The following is a 19,568-nucleotide window of genomic DNA, read 5'->3' as shown; positions in this document are numbered from 1 at the left end:
AGTAGAGTATGGCTTATCTACATGGTCAAGCTTTTCCTGTGGCCAAAAAACCCTTCCTCCTGTATGTATCACACTTCAGCTCCGCTTGGCAGTGACATCACCTCCTAAAAAATGTAGTGATAAGAATGAGATGGGGGGAAAAATCTGGGCACTATGATCGAGTGGGAGCTGGTGTTGGCTCAGTGGTGCGGGTGGGATTTTGAAACCAAAATGAGAGGCATTGATCGGTCAGCTGACTCGTGAGTATTCTGTGAGTGATTGGCTAACCAAAATACTGTACTCCGAAGCTGCTAGCTGTCTCCTGACTGAGACTGTTATCTTTACACAGTGCTTTTAATGATCAGTCTACATAATAGAGGCCAAAGCAGTCAACAGGGTTAGACCGCTATACAGCCGTTTCAGTTTACTTGCAACATGTACACAATGGTGTAGTTCGCTAGAAGTGAATGTGTATGTTGTCAGCGTATACAATCACTTAAGTTCCTTCATATTCTCCTCTTCCTTTCTGGCCTTTGTCCTCTGGCCTTGATTGACTTTGTCTCGACTTCTTTGTTATGTGTCAACATTGTTTTTGTTATGCAGTCAGGTGAATGAAATTTACACAGCACAGCACGTTTATTGAAATGCGTAGCGTAACTACATTGTATCAGATGGCCTTAACTGTTTGTTTAGTGGATGCGCTAATTCAGCAGTTTACATGTTATCTGTGCAGCTGGATAGTTACGGGAGCAGATGTATTCCTTGCTTGAGGGTTCAGCAGAAATGTCCCAAGGAGTCACATCAGTACCACATATCTATATGGCAGATTAGGCCAGTGTTTGATGACTTAACAGTGTTACAGAAGTTTACATCACAAAAATCACAATGTTACAAAGAGGCTTCATGGATTCGGGTACCTTTCAAATGGTAGTAACAAGTAAGAGAACCTCCATTGGAGTTAAGCTCACCACATCATGACTCACTCAGTTGTGCTCTGTATTTGATTTCTTTTCAACGCTGCTGATGCTTCTGTTATTGGTTGTGTCAGGCAGCAATGTTCGACGTTTGGGTAGGTAATATCAATCACAGCAAATGCTTCACGAAGCTCCCACTGTGAGAGGTCTAAAGAGCTCTAAGCATTTGTAGTTAAAAGATGAGTGAAATCCGCCCGGTGCTGTGGACAGTGGTGTGACCGTGGACAGTGGTGTGACTGTGTATGGTAATAGGTATTAATGCGTGGTGTGACTGTGTGTGGTAATAGGTATTAATGCGTGGTGTGACTGTGTGTGGTAATAGGTATTAATGCGTGGTGTGACTGCGTGTGGTAATAGGTATTAATGCATACCCCTGTGGCTGCTCTGCTGTCACCTCCCAGTCCCTGTGTGTGTGCACTTGCACCTCTATTGTATGTAAAATTACACGGTCAGTACATGAAAGTGAACATGTACAGACTTTGTTTTAATCTAATAATATTTAATGTTCGGTCATATATATCTTACAAAGTATGTCAGGTCATAGTATTACAGTGCATACCTTTATACATATATATAATGATGTCCTGTATATATGACAATGACGCTGGATATATATTTATAAAAAATATATATATATATGTGTATATATATATATATATATATATATATATATATATACATATATATACACAAATGTATTATATTATTTATATAATATATATATATATATATGTGTGTGTATGGAAGTGGATAATAATAATAATATTTGGTTTATAAATATGTTTATGTTCATTTAAAATGATTTATTGGTGTCACTTCTCTGTATGCCCTTGTTTGTCTTTCTCTGGGTGGTTGTGTGTCTGTGGTGCACTACTTGGAGCCAGCAGGGGCCATCTTGCGCAGAGCTAACTTCCTCTTTCCTCTCGCTCTCTGCAGGACAGCGCAAGTTCTGTGGGGTCAGGGGAGTTCACCGGAATCAAAGAGCTGGATGACATCAGCCAGGAAATTGCACAGCTGCAAAGGTACTGCTGAACACTCACTGGTGTCTGAGGCCTTCTTGTTTTGTCTATATGTGAAACTCCTCTTGGGGAGACGGGACAGAGGAATGAGACTTTGGGTCTAGGGAGATTTCTTTGGTTGGCCTTGTGCATCTCTTGAAGTTGAGTGGAGTTGCTGATTCATTTTGAACTTCAGAAATAACTGCTAATTCTTTTGTCCTGAACTTTGATGTACGAATTTAAGTAAGGGCTCTGTTTTTTTGTTATTCTTTTTCGTTTGTGTCAGTGGTCAAAGCCACAGTGTTTTGTAATTACTGAGTCTTGTATGTTCCATTTGAGCCCTCCGTTAACTTTATTTGACTGTTCATTTTAAAAGGATCTTTCAACATCTGTATGTTTAATTTCGACATCCTTGTTTAATTCACTGTAATGAAAGATGTGTGCTGAAGAAGAAGACATTATTGCTGATGTAAAGACAATGTTCAGCTGTTTTTTTTTTTTTTTTTTGCATACTTTTGCCACGACAGAATTAGGGCAGTACTCAAGACAGTACTGAGTAACTGATTACACTTATTCAGTCAACTTAAATATCTGCCTATATCACTGATTTGTTCATTTACTGATGTCTGTGTGTTAGAACACATTTCCAGCAACTAACAACAGATACTTAAATTATATAAAGTTAAGAGTAGTATTTCCACAAGAGTGCAACCTATTTAACTGAGACTACCTGACTACTTAAAGCAATACAGATATTGTTGCAGTTTGTGTGGAAAATGTGCTTGTCACAGAGGAACTGTGCTGCTCAATTACTTTGTTTTTTTATGCTTTTCTTTCAACATTGTGATTGTGTTTTTTTTTCCCCTCATCCATAATTTCACTGACCATATCTGTCCAGAAAAATCCAATCAGTGTTTTATGTTACTTTGTAAATTGGTGCAGTAGCTTAACTGCAAGGGCCAAACTGTTTGGCTGCTTGGAAGAAACCATGTTTAAGCAGAGTTGGTTGCACTTTCAGCGAGAGGTCATACTTGTTTGTAGCAGTGAAATGGAAAAAAGGGTTTCTTAAAGGCCGCTAAATCAGTAAATTCTAGTGAATGCTGTGTGGAGCAGTAATTGATCAGCCCTCCAGGGGTCGCTGTTGCTCTGTGGATACTCAGATCTACTCATCACTTTTTTTCTCTCTCCACATTTCAACTAGGTGGTATCACAGCAGTGTAAGAGGCTCACTTTAAAAGTTATTTTAAACCATATTTACATTTACATTACAACCGTATGCAGTATAGTGCATACTCATTCCATATAGAGATTATTAGGAGTATTATTATCATGAGTCCAATTACTTCTCATGATTCACTGGTTCTTGGAATGACAGTGATTGAAATGTGCCTAATTAAGGGCACACAAGCAGTCTGCTTTCCTTCCTGTTCCCATTAAAGTGCTGCGGTAGATATTTGAACTACTTATTCAAAGATCTCTGTGGTGGAATTTTAGGCTCTATGACAGCAGGTGCAAAATTTTCAATACAAAGTGTGTAGAGTGTGACATTGCGAGTAGAGCAGTGGGGCATCGTTGGCATTTGGGTGACCTCCCCACTTGTGGGAGTGTGCCTCTTGGAAATGGTAGCTTTGATAGTAGTGGAAATGTAGTAGATATATTGTGATGCAATGGACTCTTCTGAGGAAGAGCAGAACAGGTAAATGTGGATTTTTCTGCTGTTGGCTGAGCCACTCTCCTCTTCATTGCTCTAGCCATCATGCTTCACCTCTCCCCGGTATTATTTTTCCCATTCGGTACCTTTCTGTTCCTGTGTTTTTAAAAAATTTCTTGTTTCCCGTCATTTACGCCTTACGCTGCCACAGCGCTCTTGCTTTTATGCACTGGAGTGCCCTCAGGTAACCGTCTCTTGTGGTTCTTTTTGTTGTTTTTTTTTTTTTTTTTTGGGTGTGAGGTGGGAGGGGTAGGGGTTAACGGAATGTTTCCAGGTGAGGTCGATCTTCCTGCTCACTTGTGTATATGTTTTTCCCACCTGTCCGCAGGGAAAAGTACACACTGGAGCAGGACATTCGGGAGAAGGAAGATGCCATCAGACTCAAGACCAACGAGGTCCAGGTGAGGGAGGTTTCTTCATGGGTCAGTGACTGTCACTTTTTAAAACATGAACTGTTCACACTGTCTGTGGCTGCTGTGTTGGTATTCCTGCTCTCTTGTGCCTCCAGCAGTTAAACCTTGTTACTGCACGAGCTGCATTTTCAGTCATTTGGCTTGAGCAGCTAGTGAGGCACACTGCCATTGGTTCTTCCAGTCACAGCCAAAAAACATTTATTTTTGACAGTGTTGATCAGACAGTCTCAAACAAATACCACCTACGAACAACATAGTCAACAGTGTATACTGGTAGTCCCTGCTTTAAAGTGACGTTATTCACGCCAGGTATTTCAGGAATGCATCGCATCATTAAAGCGGGGACCACCTGAGACAAACACACACACACACACACACACACACACACACACACACACACACGTATTATATTACCCTACTCTCGGTTGTTCAGCACCGATGACTGTGCTGTCTCTTTCCCCCGGGGGGGCTTCTGTGACAGGAGATGCAGAGCGATCTGGACAGAGAGACCAGCAGCCTGCAGGAGCTGGAGTCTCAGAAGCAGGACGCAAATGACCGGCTGGAGGAGATGGACCAGCAGAGGTCCAAGCTGGAGGACATGCTGAACGACGTCCAGCAGAAGTGCCAGGAGGAGTCCCAGACGGTGAGGACCGGACGCCCGGGTCACAGGGGCCTGCATCGGTCTGCGCCCATTTCATGCAGTGAGAATATACAGGGGCACTCTGCTCCAGACGTACGGAAGAAACGCAAACCTTACCTGTGAAACTGATGGGTTTGTTTGTTATTTGAGCATTACTGCACACAGTTGATACCTCACAGCAAATAAATATGTAAATTATCGAAAATCCTAAAATTCCTTTTTTGGGGTGGAGTTATCAGAAGGAGGGTCTGGCCAATCACTTGATTTTTCATAGCAGGGTGTAAACGTGTGGTAAACCTCTTCTAAACAGCATTCTAGAAGTTATGTATGTTATACATCTTTCCGTTGTTGTTGACTGAAACGTGCAGTAAATTATGAATTTTCTGTGAAGTTGCTCTGCTTGGTGTTGTCTAACCACCTTCTCTCTGTCTGTGCGTTCAGATCTCCTCCCTGCAGACCCAGATCCAGTCCCAGGAGTCGGACCTGCAGAGCCAGGAGGAGGAGCTGAAGCAGGCCAAATCGGACCTGAACCGGCTGCAGCAGGAGGAGTCGCAGCTGGAGCAGAGCATCAAAGCAGGGAAGATGCAGCTGGAGACCATCATCAAGTCCCTCAAAACCACGCAGGACGAGATCAGCCAGGTGAGTCTGCGCTGAGCACCAGAACAACCGGGTGAGTCTGCATGTAGCACGGGTTCAACCAGGTGAGTCTGCATGTAGCACGGGTTCAACAGGGTGAGTCTGCATGTAGCACGGGTTCAACCAGGTGAGTCTACAGGTAGCACGGGTTCAACCAGGTGAGTCTGCATGTAGGACGAGATCAGCCAGATGTATCTTCACCAAAAAGATGATCAACCAGGTGACTCATTGCGGGAACTAAATGCTCCATGTTTTTTTACCTGCTGACTCTCTCATTGGCAGTCAGTTTGCTACCGTATGCTCAGCTGGGTCCTGCAGTGGGTGTTATCAGTAGCACCATGCAGCATGGCCAGTGGCCTCTTGTCAGTGTGTCAATGAAAAGCATGTTTTGCATCGAAATGCACATCCCATTAATGCAGAAACCTTTCTTCAACATCATGGAAGAAGCTTTAAAAGTACAAGTGTCCACTTCTAGTGCTGGTGTTCTGTCCCCTGGTGTGTTGTGTGTCCACCTCATGTTTTAACATGCCTGCGCATTTAGTGCAATGAGAAGTGTTTCTTATAGGGTACTCGTAAGCACTATGGGTGCCCTCATTGAATTTTGGTATACGCTGATCTTCACACTTTCGTTGAGCTTCTTGCTGTATGCATTATGTCACAATGTCATTGTAAGTCTCTCCACATTCGGAAAATGAACAGATGACCTGGGTAACACGCCATTGTTGATCGTGTCACTTTAGGCCCGCAGCAAGCTGTCCCAGATCAGGGACAGCCAGAAGGAGGTGACCAAGAGCATCGAGCAGTGCAACGCGGCGCTGAACGGCACCCACGGGGGCAGCATGACCAACCTGGCCGACATGGGCGAAGCGTTTCCTGAAACGGAGAACGGAGGCTTCGGGGCCCTGGTGAGTGAGTCTCAGCATGCTAACACGATTATGATTCATGAATATGTATTTCAGAAACACCAGTCTTCATGCACGTGCATGGGGCACGTTCAATCACCGTGCGGTGCATCTAAGTCACAGAGGTCTTCTCTGATTGTGTTGCGTTTCTCTTCTGAATGGATGCTGTTCTGAATGTGCGCCATCTGCTGGAACTTTGTGGTAATCGTAATACGCGCTTCTCCTCTTGAGCAAGTCATGTGTAATGGCGCCTTGCTGTTATGTGTAACTGTAAGGTACTCTGTTATCTTTCTTTATCTCTTAGATAAGAGTGATCTTATCTCTTTGCTTGCACTGTTATTGCTTTAGGTCACTGATTCTCAATCCTGCTCCTGGGGCCCCCCTGCTCTGCACGTTTTCCATCTTTCCCTGCTCTACCTACCTGACTGAACTCATCAGTGGCACTTTTGACTAGCTGAGCACACCTGATTTAATCACTCATTTCAATCAGATGTGTTTGGAGTAAGGATAGATAGAAGATATGTAGGACAGGGGGGCTCCAGGAGTAGGATTGAGAAACACTGCTTTAGGTGATTTCAGTGCTGTTACCAAAGTATCGTGGCTGTTCTTTCCAAGTTCTCTTCACCAGGACTTGCATCGTTTCTGTATAATGTGGTGTATGAAGAGTTATGTGACATTTTCTTTGTTTAAAGACCTATATCAAACATAATTTCATTGGTTTCATTGATAATGGAAAATGGTACTGGATATCTTTGTGCGAAGTAAATCTAAAGTTATAAAATTATGACTCAAGTCGTAGATTTCCCAGTAGATTTTTTACACAATGATTTCTTTTTATGGTGAGAACATGTCAGAGTTCACATGCCATGGAGCAGGCTGGATGTGGCAGGATATGTCTCCATAGCAACTAACCTAAACGTTATTAACTCAGGCGGCGAGACGTAGAAACGTAACTTCTCAAAATGAAGCGTGGAAGTTTTCCCAGCTAACTGCTTAATCCAGCTGCATTAAGCAGCGGCCGGACCAAAAACACGCGCGTGCTGCCAGTAGACGGTGAAGTATTCTGAATGACAGCCGAAAAAAGGGCCCTCAATTCCCGCTATTTCCTGTGTCCCGCACCTGACACGCACATCCCATTAAACAGAACTGCACCATGTGCGGATTTCAAACGGGGCATTCTAATCCCCGGGTTCTCCGGCCCCTACCTGATTCGGGCATGTCCTAATAACGGCATTCCTGAGTGTCAGCGTAGCTGTGTTATTTTACTGGGCAGTGTTTTATGAGCGCTTCCTGTCCCTCATTACCTGCGTATGGGCAGAGGAATGCGCGGCCCGGGCCGAGAGGTCCACCTGGTGCTAATTCCCGCTCCTGGCCTTTGCGGGCTCCGTGTCGGGGTGTAACTCAGGGATCAGGGGGGACTTGAGTGGATGCTTTAGCAGGGCTTCCCTCTTCAGGAGAAGGGGGTGGTTGATGGAGTGAAACGAGGGCCTGGCTGGGTGGTGCCTGAGGAGGGGGTATTTTGGAAACCCGATGCCTTGGTGAATGTGAGGAGAGGGGGGTTTCCTGTGGATTGGGGTCTGCAGCGGAGCAGCTGAGATTGGGCTCTCAGCTATACACGAATGGCAGGGGAAGGAAAATTGCTTGTGTGTTATTGAAGTGTAATCGAACCTGGGGAGTGTGTTTAGACTGTATGTGCCTGTCATACACACATTTCTTCTGCGTTTCTTTTTTGTTTTGTGTTTCTCCACATGCAAGCTTCAATGTGCAGGAATCATTTCTGTTTAAAGAGCATAAATGCTGAATTAGTTGTTGAATGAACCGAGTTAGCTGTTGAAAAAACTGAAATAAAAGATCAAATTGCGTTTTGAGTTTCCTTGTCCCTCCTCTCTGTGTAGTAAGTGGAAAGGTCTGAGTGCGTGCTGTATCAGGTGAGACACAGCCTTCTCGTTCCAGGAGGACCCGTTCAAGGGGAAGACGTCTGTGTTTAACAGCAACGCCCAGGAGCTGTCGGCAGATCCCTTTCACTCAGAAGACCCCTTCAAATCTGACCCCTTCAAAGGTGCCTGTCACTGCCCCTGTGCCTCCCACACCTTCCCTGTGTTCTCTGTGCCCATCAGTTTCTCTGTGCTCGATCTGTCTCTCTGTCTTTTCTCTCGGTCTGTCTCTGTCCTTTCTCAAACTCAAATAAGCTTTACTAGCATAACCAACCGCCTAACACACATATATACATGCACGTCTGTATGTTGCCTGTTGTGTCTCTTGCTGTATGTACATTCTTTTTCTGTCTGTTCCACCCCAGGCACTGTGCTTTTGTGTTGAAATCCATTAACATTATCAGAAATGCCTTTTTTAATATGTGATGCATATTATACCTGTTATTTTTGGTATTTGATATTTTAGTTCCAGTATCCTGATCCCACTAAATGTTTAGGTTAGTGTGCACACAATCCCCATAATTGAGCCTTAGTTCTGTAGTTTCGTTCTAATTCTGAGGCTGGTGCTTATATGTGCGTGACCATGGAGTGAAAGTTTACTGAATTACAGTCGAACGGTGTGTTGTGCCAAGATATGCCAAGCCCTTCATGTCTGTCTGCTCTCTCCGTTTAGATCCATTTGGTGGTGACCCTTTCAAGGAGAACGACCCTTTTAAGACCTCATCTGAAGACTTCTTCAAAAAGACCACCAAGGCAGACCCCTTCTCCACCTCTGACCCCTTCAACAAAAGTGCCACCCTCCCCTCCAAGGTAAACTTTAATGAAAAAAACCGATGGTACCACATATATGGCTTCCACTGCCGTCATTTCTATTTCTTGAATTTGAATTTGCTTGGTAGACAGATACCCTTGTTATATAGCTGACCTTTTTACATAATATCTGTGTGTATATCTCTAGATTTGGGTGAAGAAATTCAGCGTAAGTGTATATCCTATTAGTGCTGCCTTGCACCACCTGGGACTTGAACCTACAGCATCCTAGCTAAAAGTCTTGTCTCTTTTCCACATTTATTTTCTTATACCTATTTATGCGTATGGAGGCTGTATCTGTAACCCCCCCCCCTCTCTCTGTCTCTCACAGGCAAGCCACTTTTCTGGCAGTGACCCATTCACCTCCACCAGCCCCAAATCAAAAGGTACAGCTTGCCATACACACAGTGTCCACCAGGGGCAGCACCGAGACTCTTTAAGAGTCCGTCACTGTTAGTATGCTAGTGTGTAGGTCTGCCAGTGTACACAGATCAGCTGTGAGGAAGCGGACTACAGGGAGGAAGAGACCATTGCCAGTTAACAGAGAGCAGTGCTCAGATCAGCCTGTTCTCAGATCAGCTTTCTCACAGAGCGAGCTGTGGTGCTGCACGTAGGCAAGCCGCACTCTGCTGACGTCAGGGCTGTGAGTGACGCAGGACTCGCCATGTGGCAGAAGGGCTGGTAAACAAGAGGTGACTGCGGACGTATGAAAGATGGCTGTGACAGAACTTCCTTCCTTTCTCGATGTTTCTTTAAACCCGCTGAACAGTGCATGGTAGAGGCTTCCAAACAGCGGAACACTTTAGTTCATTTTCACTTCTAATTTCAAGTTCTGTCATTTTTGCAGTTGTGTGTGTTTTTTTTGTCATGGTCTTTCTTTCCACTGTGTTACACTTGGTGGGTTGTTGTGTAATTTTCATAATTTTCATGTGTAATTTTTCATAACTTTCACATTTACATGTCTTGGTATAAATTGTGCTAATAACCATGTGACATGCAGGGTAGCTTGTCCTTTGCGGTGTGTTGAAAAGACCCGTGACCTTGTCTGCTTCAGTTTATGTCACAACTGCTTTCAGAGGTTCTGCGTCCTCAGCCTTCACAGAGGTCATTGGGCAAGAAGAATGTGGTGCTGGTGTGCACCAAACTTTGAACCAAAGTGTAAATGTTAGATGGTCCAATTTTCTGAGTGTATATGGCACATGAACCAGAGTGCATTCATGGTGGGGCCGATATTTTAAGTGAGCGATGGGCATCTTCTGTGGGTGTACCTTGCTCTTTCCTGTACTTGAGTGCTATATATGAACTATGGCTTCTGTGCTTCATGAAGGAACGTCTAAAATTGTCTGTGGAGGAAACAGGAGGTACACAGTGGCACAGGAAAGCTGGTCTAGGAATAGCACCCTGAGGAGAAACATCTCTTCATCTGGGGTGTTTTTCTCTTTATGGTGTTTTTTTTTCTCAGAGGTCAGCGGAGGACATTACTTCAAGCAAATGGCTTTGTTCATAGTCAACGCATTGCTCAATATGATGGAGTCACATTAAAAAATCCAAACTTTAGCTGTGTGTTGGAGGAATTGTGTAAATGTCTTTAAAAAAAAGAGAGAAAAATTACCAGTTGAACAGTAGGTTGCTTTGTGAGTTTTGTCCATGATGTTCACACACATATATTTTGTTGTAAGGGTGCATTTATTTTCTGGTTTGATTTATTTCTTAAAAGGACATTAAAGGCACTTGAAAGAAAAAATCTCAGACAAAGTGTGTAGTTGGACAGACCGTTCATGTATGTTCAGGTCATGCCGGCAAGGGCCCCAGTCATGTTGTCCAGCTGAACATTTTCCCTGGTGTTTAAAAAAGAAAACAAAATCTATTCACTCTTTCCAAGTAAACAGAAAGCGCTCTCTCTCATATATATGTAAGACAACTGCTCTGTGTGCCTTTTAAGACACATAAACATTTCCCATTAAAAGTAATTAGGCCTCATTGCAGTGCTTTTACCAGTGAAGTCGCTCACCCGAAATGAGTTAATCCAACACATACGTCAGATGGGAGGACAACACTGTTCTTTTGAGAGCTTGTAAGTCATGGAAAAGAAAACATTCCTGCCACGTACTCGGGCCTCAGAATAGCACCTGGGCTCTTTGAATACGGTAAAAGAAGCAGTGTTTACACCCTTGGCTTAGGGTTACGTTACCCACGACTGTTCTTTGGAAAAATTATCTGAACTTCTCCAAGTTTTCGGTTAAAACGCATATCTAATTCCACTTTGGTATTTCAAGTTTTCTTCTAAAAGTTAAGTAATGTGAAAGCAGACTCCAGGGAAAGGCCTTAGTTGGATAAGTAAATGGAACGTCCAACGGAACACTTTCCCTGGGTTGTGTTTTGTCATGTAGCCATGTCAGATAAATCACTGCTTAGCTTTTTTTTTTTTTTTTTTTAACGTTTTTTTTTTTGGTTGTCTTGGAGTTTCAGTAAATCCATGGCATTTGTCTTTCCTGCAGATGTTTTTGGGACACTAGACCCTTTCGGGAGCAGTTCCTTCAGCAACAAGAGCGGATTTGCAGACTTCAGTCAAATGTCAAAGGTACAGCTCAGCCCACTTGGACTGAGTAACAGTGTGGTGAACTGCGTTTATGTGCAGTGTAATACAGCACAGTACAGTAGGGTATATGTACTGTATAATATATATACTGCATAGTATATCGTAAGTAGACAACCTTTGTTCTCCCTTTCATGTGTTCCCTTAAGCATCCAGTTAAATCTGTCCTAATGCAGATGTCCGTGTGCTCCGTGTTTTACGAGTGTTGTGTGTTCTCCTGATTTATACACACGCACAGGTCTACCGCAGATAAAAGACCCTGAGAGAGCAAACCTCATTTATCACCAAATCAATAGGGAAAATATAAAGAACGGGGGGAACAAACTCTCTTTTTAATGTTGTTTTCTTGCGTTATAAAAAGTGAAGACGTTTGTATTTCATTTAAATAAATGGACTAACTCACATCTCCCTTTATCTTTTCGCCCAAATTTCAGTAGTTGTGTAATTACGGCGTTCAAACAGCCATAAAGTATCACTATGAGTAGTGTTCCTGGGCAAAAGAGTCTGTTTGAGTGCGGAGGCTGTTGTATGTAGTTATAGGGAACATAGCTACATAATTAGCCCCCCGTGAGCTTTTAGCATGTGAAACGTCTTAGACTGTCTTCTCACATTCGACTGTTGGTTGCCGCTTTCTCTTCGCGTCCAGGGTTTTTCGGACGATCCCTTCGGCAGAAACCAGGACACTCCAGCCCTGCCCCCCAAGAAGGCCGTGCCATCTAGACCCACGCCACCTAGTGGTGAGTAGTGGCAGAGAGGTTAATCCAACTCACAGATTACCTCATGAGCTTTACCACCCCTAACACACATGCACAGACTGTTACCTCTAACTAGTGGCCAATAAGTGGTGCTCTTACAAGACAGCGTGGCACAGATTAGAAGATTGTTGCAGTCATGTTCAGGTGATTTTGTTGAAGGTGTTGTACACATTCCTTAACCATTTCAATTTCATGCAGATTAGAATGTTTATAGGTTTCTCCTTCGCAGCCGTATTTTGTACCAGAGAATCGAATTCCATATTTTGGATAAAGACTGCGTTTATGCCTTACCCACCATCTTGAGTCACGAGGTCCAGCCTAGCGTATAAGGCTGTAGTTTTCTTAGTTTTCTGTGTGAAATTACCTTGCCCTGCCGGCATTGTGCAAAGGGGCATCATACAAAGTGGCCTCTGTCACTGTAGAGATCTCAGGTGTGGCCTTTTTTTGAAATATGTCACACATATTCTCTCAGTTCCTCATGGTACGCTATGGTAATCCTCAAGGTAAAAGGGCAAAAAATAAAAGTCACAGGGCTCCTGATGAAATGTCACTTAATTAATTATGCATGTAAAGTTCTCGCATAAGGTTTCCGCCCTAAATCTGTTAAGCATAGTATGTACTTTCCATTTATATGGACATTCTCCCCCTCTCATCCTCAGATTGAATGTCGCTGGTCTGGTGGGGCAGTGTGATTCATGCTGAATATCGGTGACAGGGTGTGGCAGAGGCTATGATGAGACATAGAGCACAGCAGACCCCCCCCCCCTCTCCAGTTGCCATGCCCTGTGTCAGGCCATGTGTGTGTCTTCATTAACAAGCAGCCAAAGAAATGGTCTGCAGCGATGTGTCAGTGTTTGTCATTTCCTATGAGGCAATCTGAGTGACCTTTTCGTCTGACTGCCTTATTGAGGTTAATATTACAACTGCTGTCTGCTGGAGCACTAGTCAAACACAGGGAAAGACTGAGAAAATGTGATTTGTTGCATCAGGGCTCTTAACACATGCTCTGGTTCGAAGTGTCTGGATTGCAGTTTGGTGTTGGCAGGGTAGCAGAGTTGTATAGTGCTTCCTCTTTCTTCCTGTTATCTCAGCCTGTCCAAAACCATCAGAGCTGCAGTGGATTTACTGAAACAGAACCCCGCTGCCCTTGTTTCTGAAGCTGAACATTTGCGGCCCAAGCCTTGTGAATTCTGGCTGAAGCTGAAGCTTTTGTGGGGTGTGCAAAGGGGTGGGGTGGTCTTGTAAAGGGGTGTGCACTCTGAAGCCGGACCGTGTGGCCCCATTCTTGTGACGGGGCGTGCGTTCTGAAGCTGAACCCTGATGCCCTGCTGTAAGGGAGCTTGTGTGCGAGCGAGCGTGCGTTTTTTTTTTTTTTTTTTTCTCGTCTCAGTTCTCTGAGGTTTTTTTTTGATGTATAATTTGTAAACAGGAAGGGTGTGTGAGTGCAGATACGGCTGCCTCTCTGCCCCAGAGCAGACGGAATTCTTACCTCGTGCTTTACGATCAGCCCGTGACAGACCCCGGCTCAGAAATGTAAATGGCATCTGGCCATTTCCTCTCGGCTAGTAGATTTAACAGTGCCGAGTAAAAGCTCTGCTATAACCCCTACTCAGAATTTTAAGACAGTTTTGCTGGTTTTAAAACGGGACATTAGAGTAGTATTTGTAGGTGGAGAAATAAAGTTGATGTAGTCTGTGTTATAAAGCGGAAATGAAGCAATTGCCCAATTGATTTAGGCAGCACATGGCCTTTTGAGATGGGTTACATTTTACATTTCATTTATTTAGTGCATACAGCTGGATGTTTGCTGAGGCAGTTCAGGTTAAGTACTTGATCAGTTCTAAAACTTTATTTATTTCCAGTTTTGTGGTTGCGGGTCTTTTAACCACCACTACACCACACACTGCTGTGAGGTATACGTTCCTATCCAGTGATCTGCAGCAATTCTTGCCTGCCCCCCCATTGAGCTAGACCTGGATGTGGACAGGGGCTGTTGCTCAGGCAATAACCAGGGGAAGGAGGCATTGTGGGTGTGCGAGTGCAGTTGTGGGTGCAACTATGCACCTCTCTTGACATGGGAAGATGCTGGCCTTGCCCCACCCATCGCCTCTTCCTTCGTGGTTTGCCCACAGCCTCTTTCCTGGAGCCAGGTGGGTTGCTTGGTGCCCACCTTCCCGCGGTCCCTCCCCTGGTGTGCCCTGCCCAACCTGTGCCCGTGCCGTTACCCCTGACCCCACCCTGTGCCCGTGCCGTTACCCCTGACCCCACCCTGTGCCCGTGCCGTTACCCCTGACCCCACCCTGTGCCCATGCCGTTACCCCTGACCCCACCCTGTGCCCGTGCCATGACTCCTGACCCCTGCCCACATTCGTGCCGCTCAAAAACAACTGGGGCTGTCAACCTCAGTGATGTGATGCGATATGAGGGAGGGAGGAGGTGAGCGTTTAGTGTTTATCACTGTGAACTTAAACCACAGTGCACAGTGCCATTTCCTACTGGAGAAATGAGTTCTCAGAGGCAGCCTCTCATATCTCCACTCCGGTGCTGTGCGTAGAGAGAGAGCTGAGTCCAGTGCAACAATTGCTGCTTTTGGGTGAAAAAATGCTTATTGCCGTGAATTAATATTATTCCTCATTCTTCACGTTGTGCCAATTTCATGTTGGAATTGCCGTCCCAAGACGTGTCATAATGCCTGATGCACGATAAAGAATTCATAACTTTTCCTCTCTGTCCTCTGATTGGAGCCACCCCACGGGTTGGTGTCAGCTGATTGGCTTGTTGGGCCGCTCCCTGTGCTCTGCATTGGCTAATCGGAGACCAGCCCACTGCCGCAGCTGCACAGCCAGTATGGCAGTGTGACACTGTTAGAGGCAGTTTATGCAGATTATTCCAAGTTCTTTTTCGGGGTTTGAGTTTCTTCTTTGCAGCTCTTGACAGAGGTATGCTCACATTCACATACCTCTTCAGTAGAAAGAGACAAGAGTTTTGACAGGCAAATATTGTTTTGATTTGGGCACAAAATTTTTCATTAGCTCCTGAGTATATTGTAGTGTACTTGTATACTTGTATATGTAGTATACTTGGCTTTTGTCAGAGCTCACAAGTGCACAAGTTAACTTGTGGTAGGGCTTGAATAATGTTATGCTCACACTCACTCGTCTGTGAGTGTTGTGAGCTGTTGCTTGTTTAAATTGATTGGTTACACTTATGTTCTGTTGTGATGGAAGTTGTTCTGGATAAAGAGCATCTGCTCAATGCATGAAACATAATGTAATTTACTTTCTCCCCATGGTACTGGGTTTCAAAAGCTCCATACAAATGATAATGACACGTCATACAGGCAGTCATTGTGCAGTCGCATCTGATATGGCGTGTTTGAATTAAGTGGTAAAGAGGAGTGTTTTTTTGCTGTAAATTTTGCTTGCGTTGCAGCAGTGCAGATCTAAATTTGCCAGATGCATTGGCTTGCATGCACGGTAGGCTGAGGACATGCTTCCTCTTGTTTTGTATTGATGGTAAAGATCAGGGTGGGGTCGCATGTTATTCCGAGCCATCGACGTAACAGAGATAAAGAGAGAGGAAGAGAGAGAGAGAGAGAGAGAGAGAGAGAGAGAGACAGAGAGAGAGGGAGAGTGATTTTTCTTCTGTCCGCCTCACTCAGCTGTGAAACGGCTCATCGGTTCGTGCGTCTTCTGGTTAGAGTTCCACGGGTGTTGCGGTTAACACCTTCTCGAAAAGCAGAAGCCAGCCTTGCGTTCCCATGGGGCAAGACTGTCCTGTGCTGCACTCTCAATACCGATGGTATCGCCAGCCTTTATTTCTGCCGGCATCTGGAGCCCTTCCGTGAGAACACGCAAGCGACCTGTCGCCAGCATCCACGCTCTCACCGCTGAGGTGTCTGACAGCCTCCTCTGTGGCAGAGATCTCGTCGATAAACATTCGGCTCCCATCGATGCATTGTGCTGTGAAAACATAATGCTGTAAAATGTTCAAAAAAGCCCCTCAATTTTTCACATGGGAACAGCCTGTTTAACAACGAGCCTCTCCTCTCATAAGCAGAATGAGGAGAGGCAGGGATATGCTTGCCAGGTCTTTTTTTTTTTTTTTTAAATAAACTACAAAACCATCTCTTGTTTGAGCCAAATGCAAACGCCTTACATGGTAATATTTCCCATAATTCCCGGGGTAACCATCATTTAAAGGTCATGCATTGCTGGAAGCCTGTTGTTATATGGCACATTGGAGAATTAGAAACAGAATCTTTGAACATGTGCTTGTACAGATAAACCTGTGACGTGATGGGCAGGTGTGAATATGTGACACCAGCTTTGCAGTGGTGTAGGAGAGTTGTACATGTGGTATATGCCTAAAACTCCTTCACTTGTGTGCTGCAGTTTTGGGGCACAGCGAGCCTTCAGCGATGACTGTGAGACTACTAGGAGGGGAGAGAAATGAGAGAAGAAAGCATACAGAACAAAACTAAAGTAGTGATGTGAAGGAAAAAAACATCCAGTTTTTAAATTTAGGGATGAGTCCTGGGATGCAGTGTGCGGAAAACATTCATATTATGGGATGAGATCATAGAGAGCCGTTATTAGCTTGGATGCTGTTCTGACAGTACTGCTTTGAAATGTCACAAAGGTGCTCTTTTAGCTTGTTGTATGCAATACTGAATCCAGTGGTATTCTTGGAGAATGGCAGGTGCATTGCGGCAGGGTTGTTCATAAAAGCTGTACATGACATTTCATTTTGTTTGTTCATTTGTTTCCCTCTCACTAATTAGAAGTATTGATTCCCAGTTTAAATGTCACTGTCGTTTTTTTTTTTTTTTTTTAACTAGGATGACCGGTGTTTGTATGTGATCTCTTGCAGCAGAAGGAGCCCGCAGACGCTCTCTCCTGGAGCGATTTTCCATCTTCCTTTTTTCTTGTGTCTCGCACCTTTTTTAGTGGGGAAATAATCTTTCTTCTTTCTAAACCTTTTAGGTAAAAGTACCCCGGTAAACCTGCCTGGGTCGGGGGATTCAGCCAAGTCCAGCGATCCTTTCCAGCCCTTTGGCGCAGACGCCAGCGACCCGTTTCAGAGTAAAAAGGGTTTCGGAGACCCGTTTAGCGGCAAAGATCCTTTCGCTCCTTCCTCCTCAAGTAAAGCCTCTAAAGACTCTTCCTTGGGTTTTGCAGACTTCAGCTCTGTAAGTTGAGTTCAGTGATACTCTCTCTGTCCACTCCACCCTTTTTTTTTCTTTCCTTTCTGCCTGGAGTGATCGTGGCTTTTTTTTTCTTCTTCAGACTGAAGATTCTAGACCAGAATGCACCACGGGCTTCTATCTCTTTGCTGTGCTCCATTCTGGCCACCTTCCATTCTACAGATATTTCTGTTTGTAAATAACCCCATTACTTTTTTATTGTGCAAAGACACACGAAAAACACTAGGAAAGAGAACAAAACCCAAGCTTGGAGGGACCCATGGTAAATTTTGTCCTTTAAGACACTCATTTATGGTTGTATTTAAATCTTAGTCCACTCCTAACTCAATGAACAAAACTACCTGTCCAGGAGTGTTCATTTTCTTTGAGCTCGACCTGACTTTTAACGAAGGGTTGTTGAGGGGAGAAGGAGACTTCATTATTCCCATAAAGGGTGGAGTCGCCACATCTGTTCAATGATTTGATTGTGTGAGCCAATCAGAGTTTTAATTTGCTGCTGAGAACATGATGAAGCCCATTGTAGTCCCACCCATTGGATCCCTTTGTCATACTCTTTGACATGCAAACTCAAGTTCTGGGTGGGCACCAAATGTCAAATAAGATTAAAGGTGCATTTCAGACATGCCTAAGTCTGTGTCAGTTAACAAAAATAAAACTCCTGGTGGTCATACATAAATGAAAAACTCTCTGAACCATGTTGACCAGATAAAAACTTCTGTCAAGGTGTCACCAGTAAGTATTATAAGTATTATATCAGTGTACAGATATAGTTCTTGTCATTTTTAAGAGAAGGTGTCTGTACTACGGTGCAGCTGTCTAGTACGGTGCAGCCAAGAAATTATGCCATGTGGTCCTCTCCTTGTTTGACGTTTTGATTGGTCCTAAAAACAGGCACAATTGGCGTCTTTTGTTAAAAAAAATGTTGTATGAGGGGTGGAAGATTCTGTAAAATAAGAGAAGCTGAATCAGCTTCAGGGACAGTGCAGTACAATGGGACTGCTGCGGGTCCCAGGGTTTACACGCTGGCAGATGATGAAAGGACAGTGTTAACCAGCTTGGGCCGTCCCTCTGGGCTGTCTCCCCCAAACCAGGCAGCATGGCTGTCCTCCTCCGCCTGTTTGGCTCTGCCTCATTAGGTCTGAGGAACTGGGACAGATTCTCTAACACTGGCAGCAGTGTCCTCTCCCACTCCTAAAGCTGTGGTGGGAGCCCTCATTTATGCTCCAGCTGCCAAAATGGACATGTCTCTTTCTCCCCTCCTGTCTCATGTCTCCCTTTCTTCTGTCTCTTCCCTTCTCTCTCTCTGTCCCTCTCTCTCTGAGCCAAAGACATTACGTTGTCAAAAAAAACATGGATTGGGGGAGAGCAGTTGAAGGCAGGGGGGGCGATACCCCGTTGCGTGGTTTTGGGGACCACACCCCCTGTGGGGTGCAGCTCAGGACGGATGGCCCCGCAGCTCGTTTACACTGGTGGCAGCAGTGGTATCACTACTCAGCTGGCAAGCTTGAGCTCACAGAGCATGTAATCATTGTGCATTCCAGACCCATACTGACCAGACGCAGGTCTGTTCATCCCTGCCCGTGTCTCCTCTGTCCCTTTGGGGGTCACTTCACTCGTTCCTGTCTTTCCTGTGTTCTCCGGCGTGAGCTGGCTGTCAGCATGCCAGGGAGGGTGCTTCGGTGCTCGCTTTACCGTTTCTGACCCTCTCGCTTTAATGTAGGCCAGGAAGGAGGGAAGGTTCGACCAAATTGCTGTTGCTTTTGGCAAATAAAATCACATATCAGAGGACCTGTCAAACCTGTGAGATCACACAGGTATGGTTTACTCAATCAAAGGAGACACCCTAAAGTTTATTTTGAAACTGTTTTTTTTTTTTTTTTTAATTGCACGTCAGTTTCTGCAAAGGAAGCAAGTGTGATTTTTTTTTTTTTTTTTTCCTCCAAGGAAGTGGTTTTTACTAAAGTAAGCAATGTTTACTTTAAACAAAAAAAGGGTGTGCCTTACTGCATTTTAT

The 19,568-nt window shown here is 44.5% G+C and overlaps 1 protein-coding gene across 1 annotated transcript in view; it reads left to right on the top strand.

The window, feature by feature from the left end:
• LOC118795517 (epidermal growth factor receptor substrate 15-like 1) overlaps nt 1-19,568 on the top strand; it is a 32,258-nt gene that overhangs the window by 9,328 nt on the left and 3,362 nt on the right. Inside the window, exons 12-22 of the mRNA XM_036554053.1 lie at nt 1,890-1,975; nt 3,991-4,063; nt 4,557-4,718; nt 5,157-5,354; nt 6,092-6,256; nt 8,207-8,312; nt 8,861-8,997; nt 9,329-9,383; nt 11,496-11,578; nt 12,240-12,330; nt 17,334-17,539. Coding sequence (XP_036409946.1) covers nt 1,890-1,975; nt 3,991-4,063; nt 4,557-4,718; nt 5,157-5,354; nt 6,092-6,256; nt 8,207-8,312; nt 8,861-8,997; nt 9,329-9,383; nt 11,496-11,578; nt 12,240-12,330; nt 17,334-17,539 — 1,362 coding nt within the window. The remainder of the gene's footprint in view (nt 1-1,889; nt 1,976-3,990; nt 4,064-4,556; nt 4,719-5,156; nt 5,355-6,091; nt 6,257-8,206; nt 8,313-8,860; nt 8,998-9,328; nt 9,384-11,495; nt 11,579-12,239; nt 12,331-17,333; nt 17,540-19,568) is intronic.

The sequence above is a fragment of the Megalops cyprinoides genome, chromosome 20 (assembly GCF_013368585.1).
Source record: "Megalops cyprinoides isolate fMegCyp1 chromosome 20, fMegCyp1.pri, whole genome shotgun sequence".
Lineage (NCBI taxonomy): Eukaryota > Metazoa > Chordata > Actinopteri > Elopiformes > Megalopidae > Megalops > Megalops cyprinoides.
Note: the sequence above shows the minus strand (reverse complement) of the source record. Positions and strands in the feature narration are given on the sequence as shown.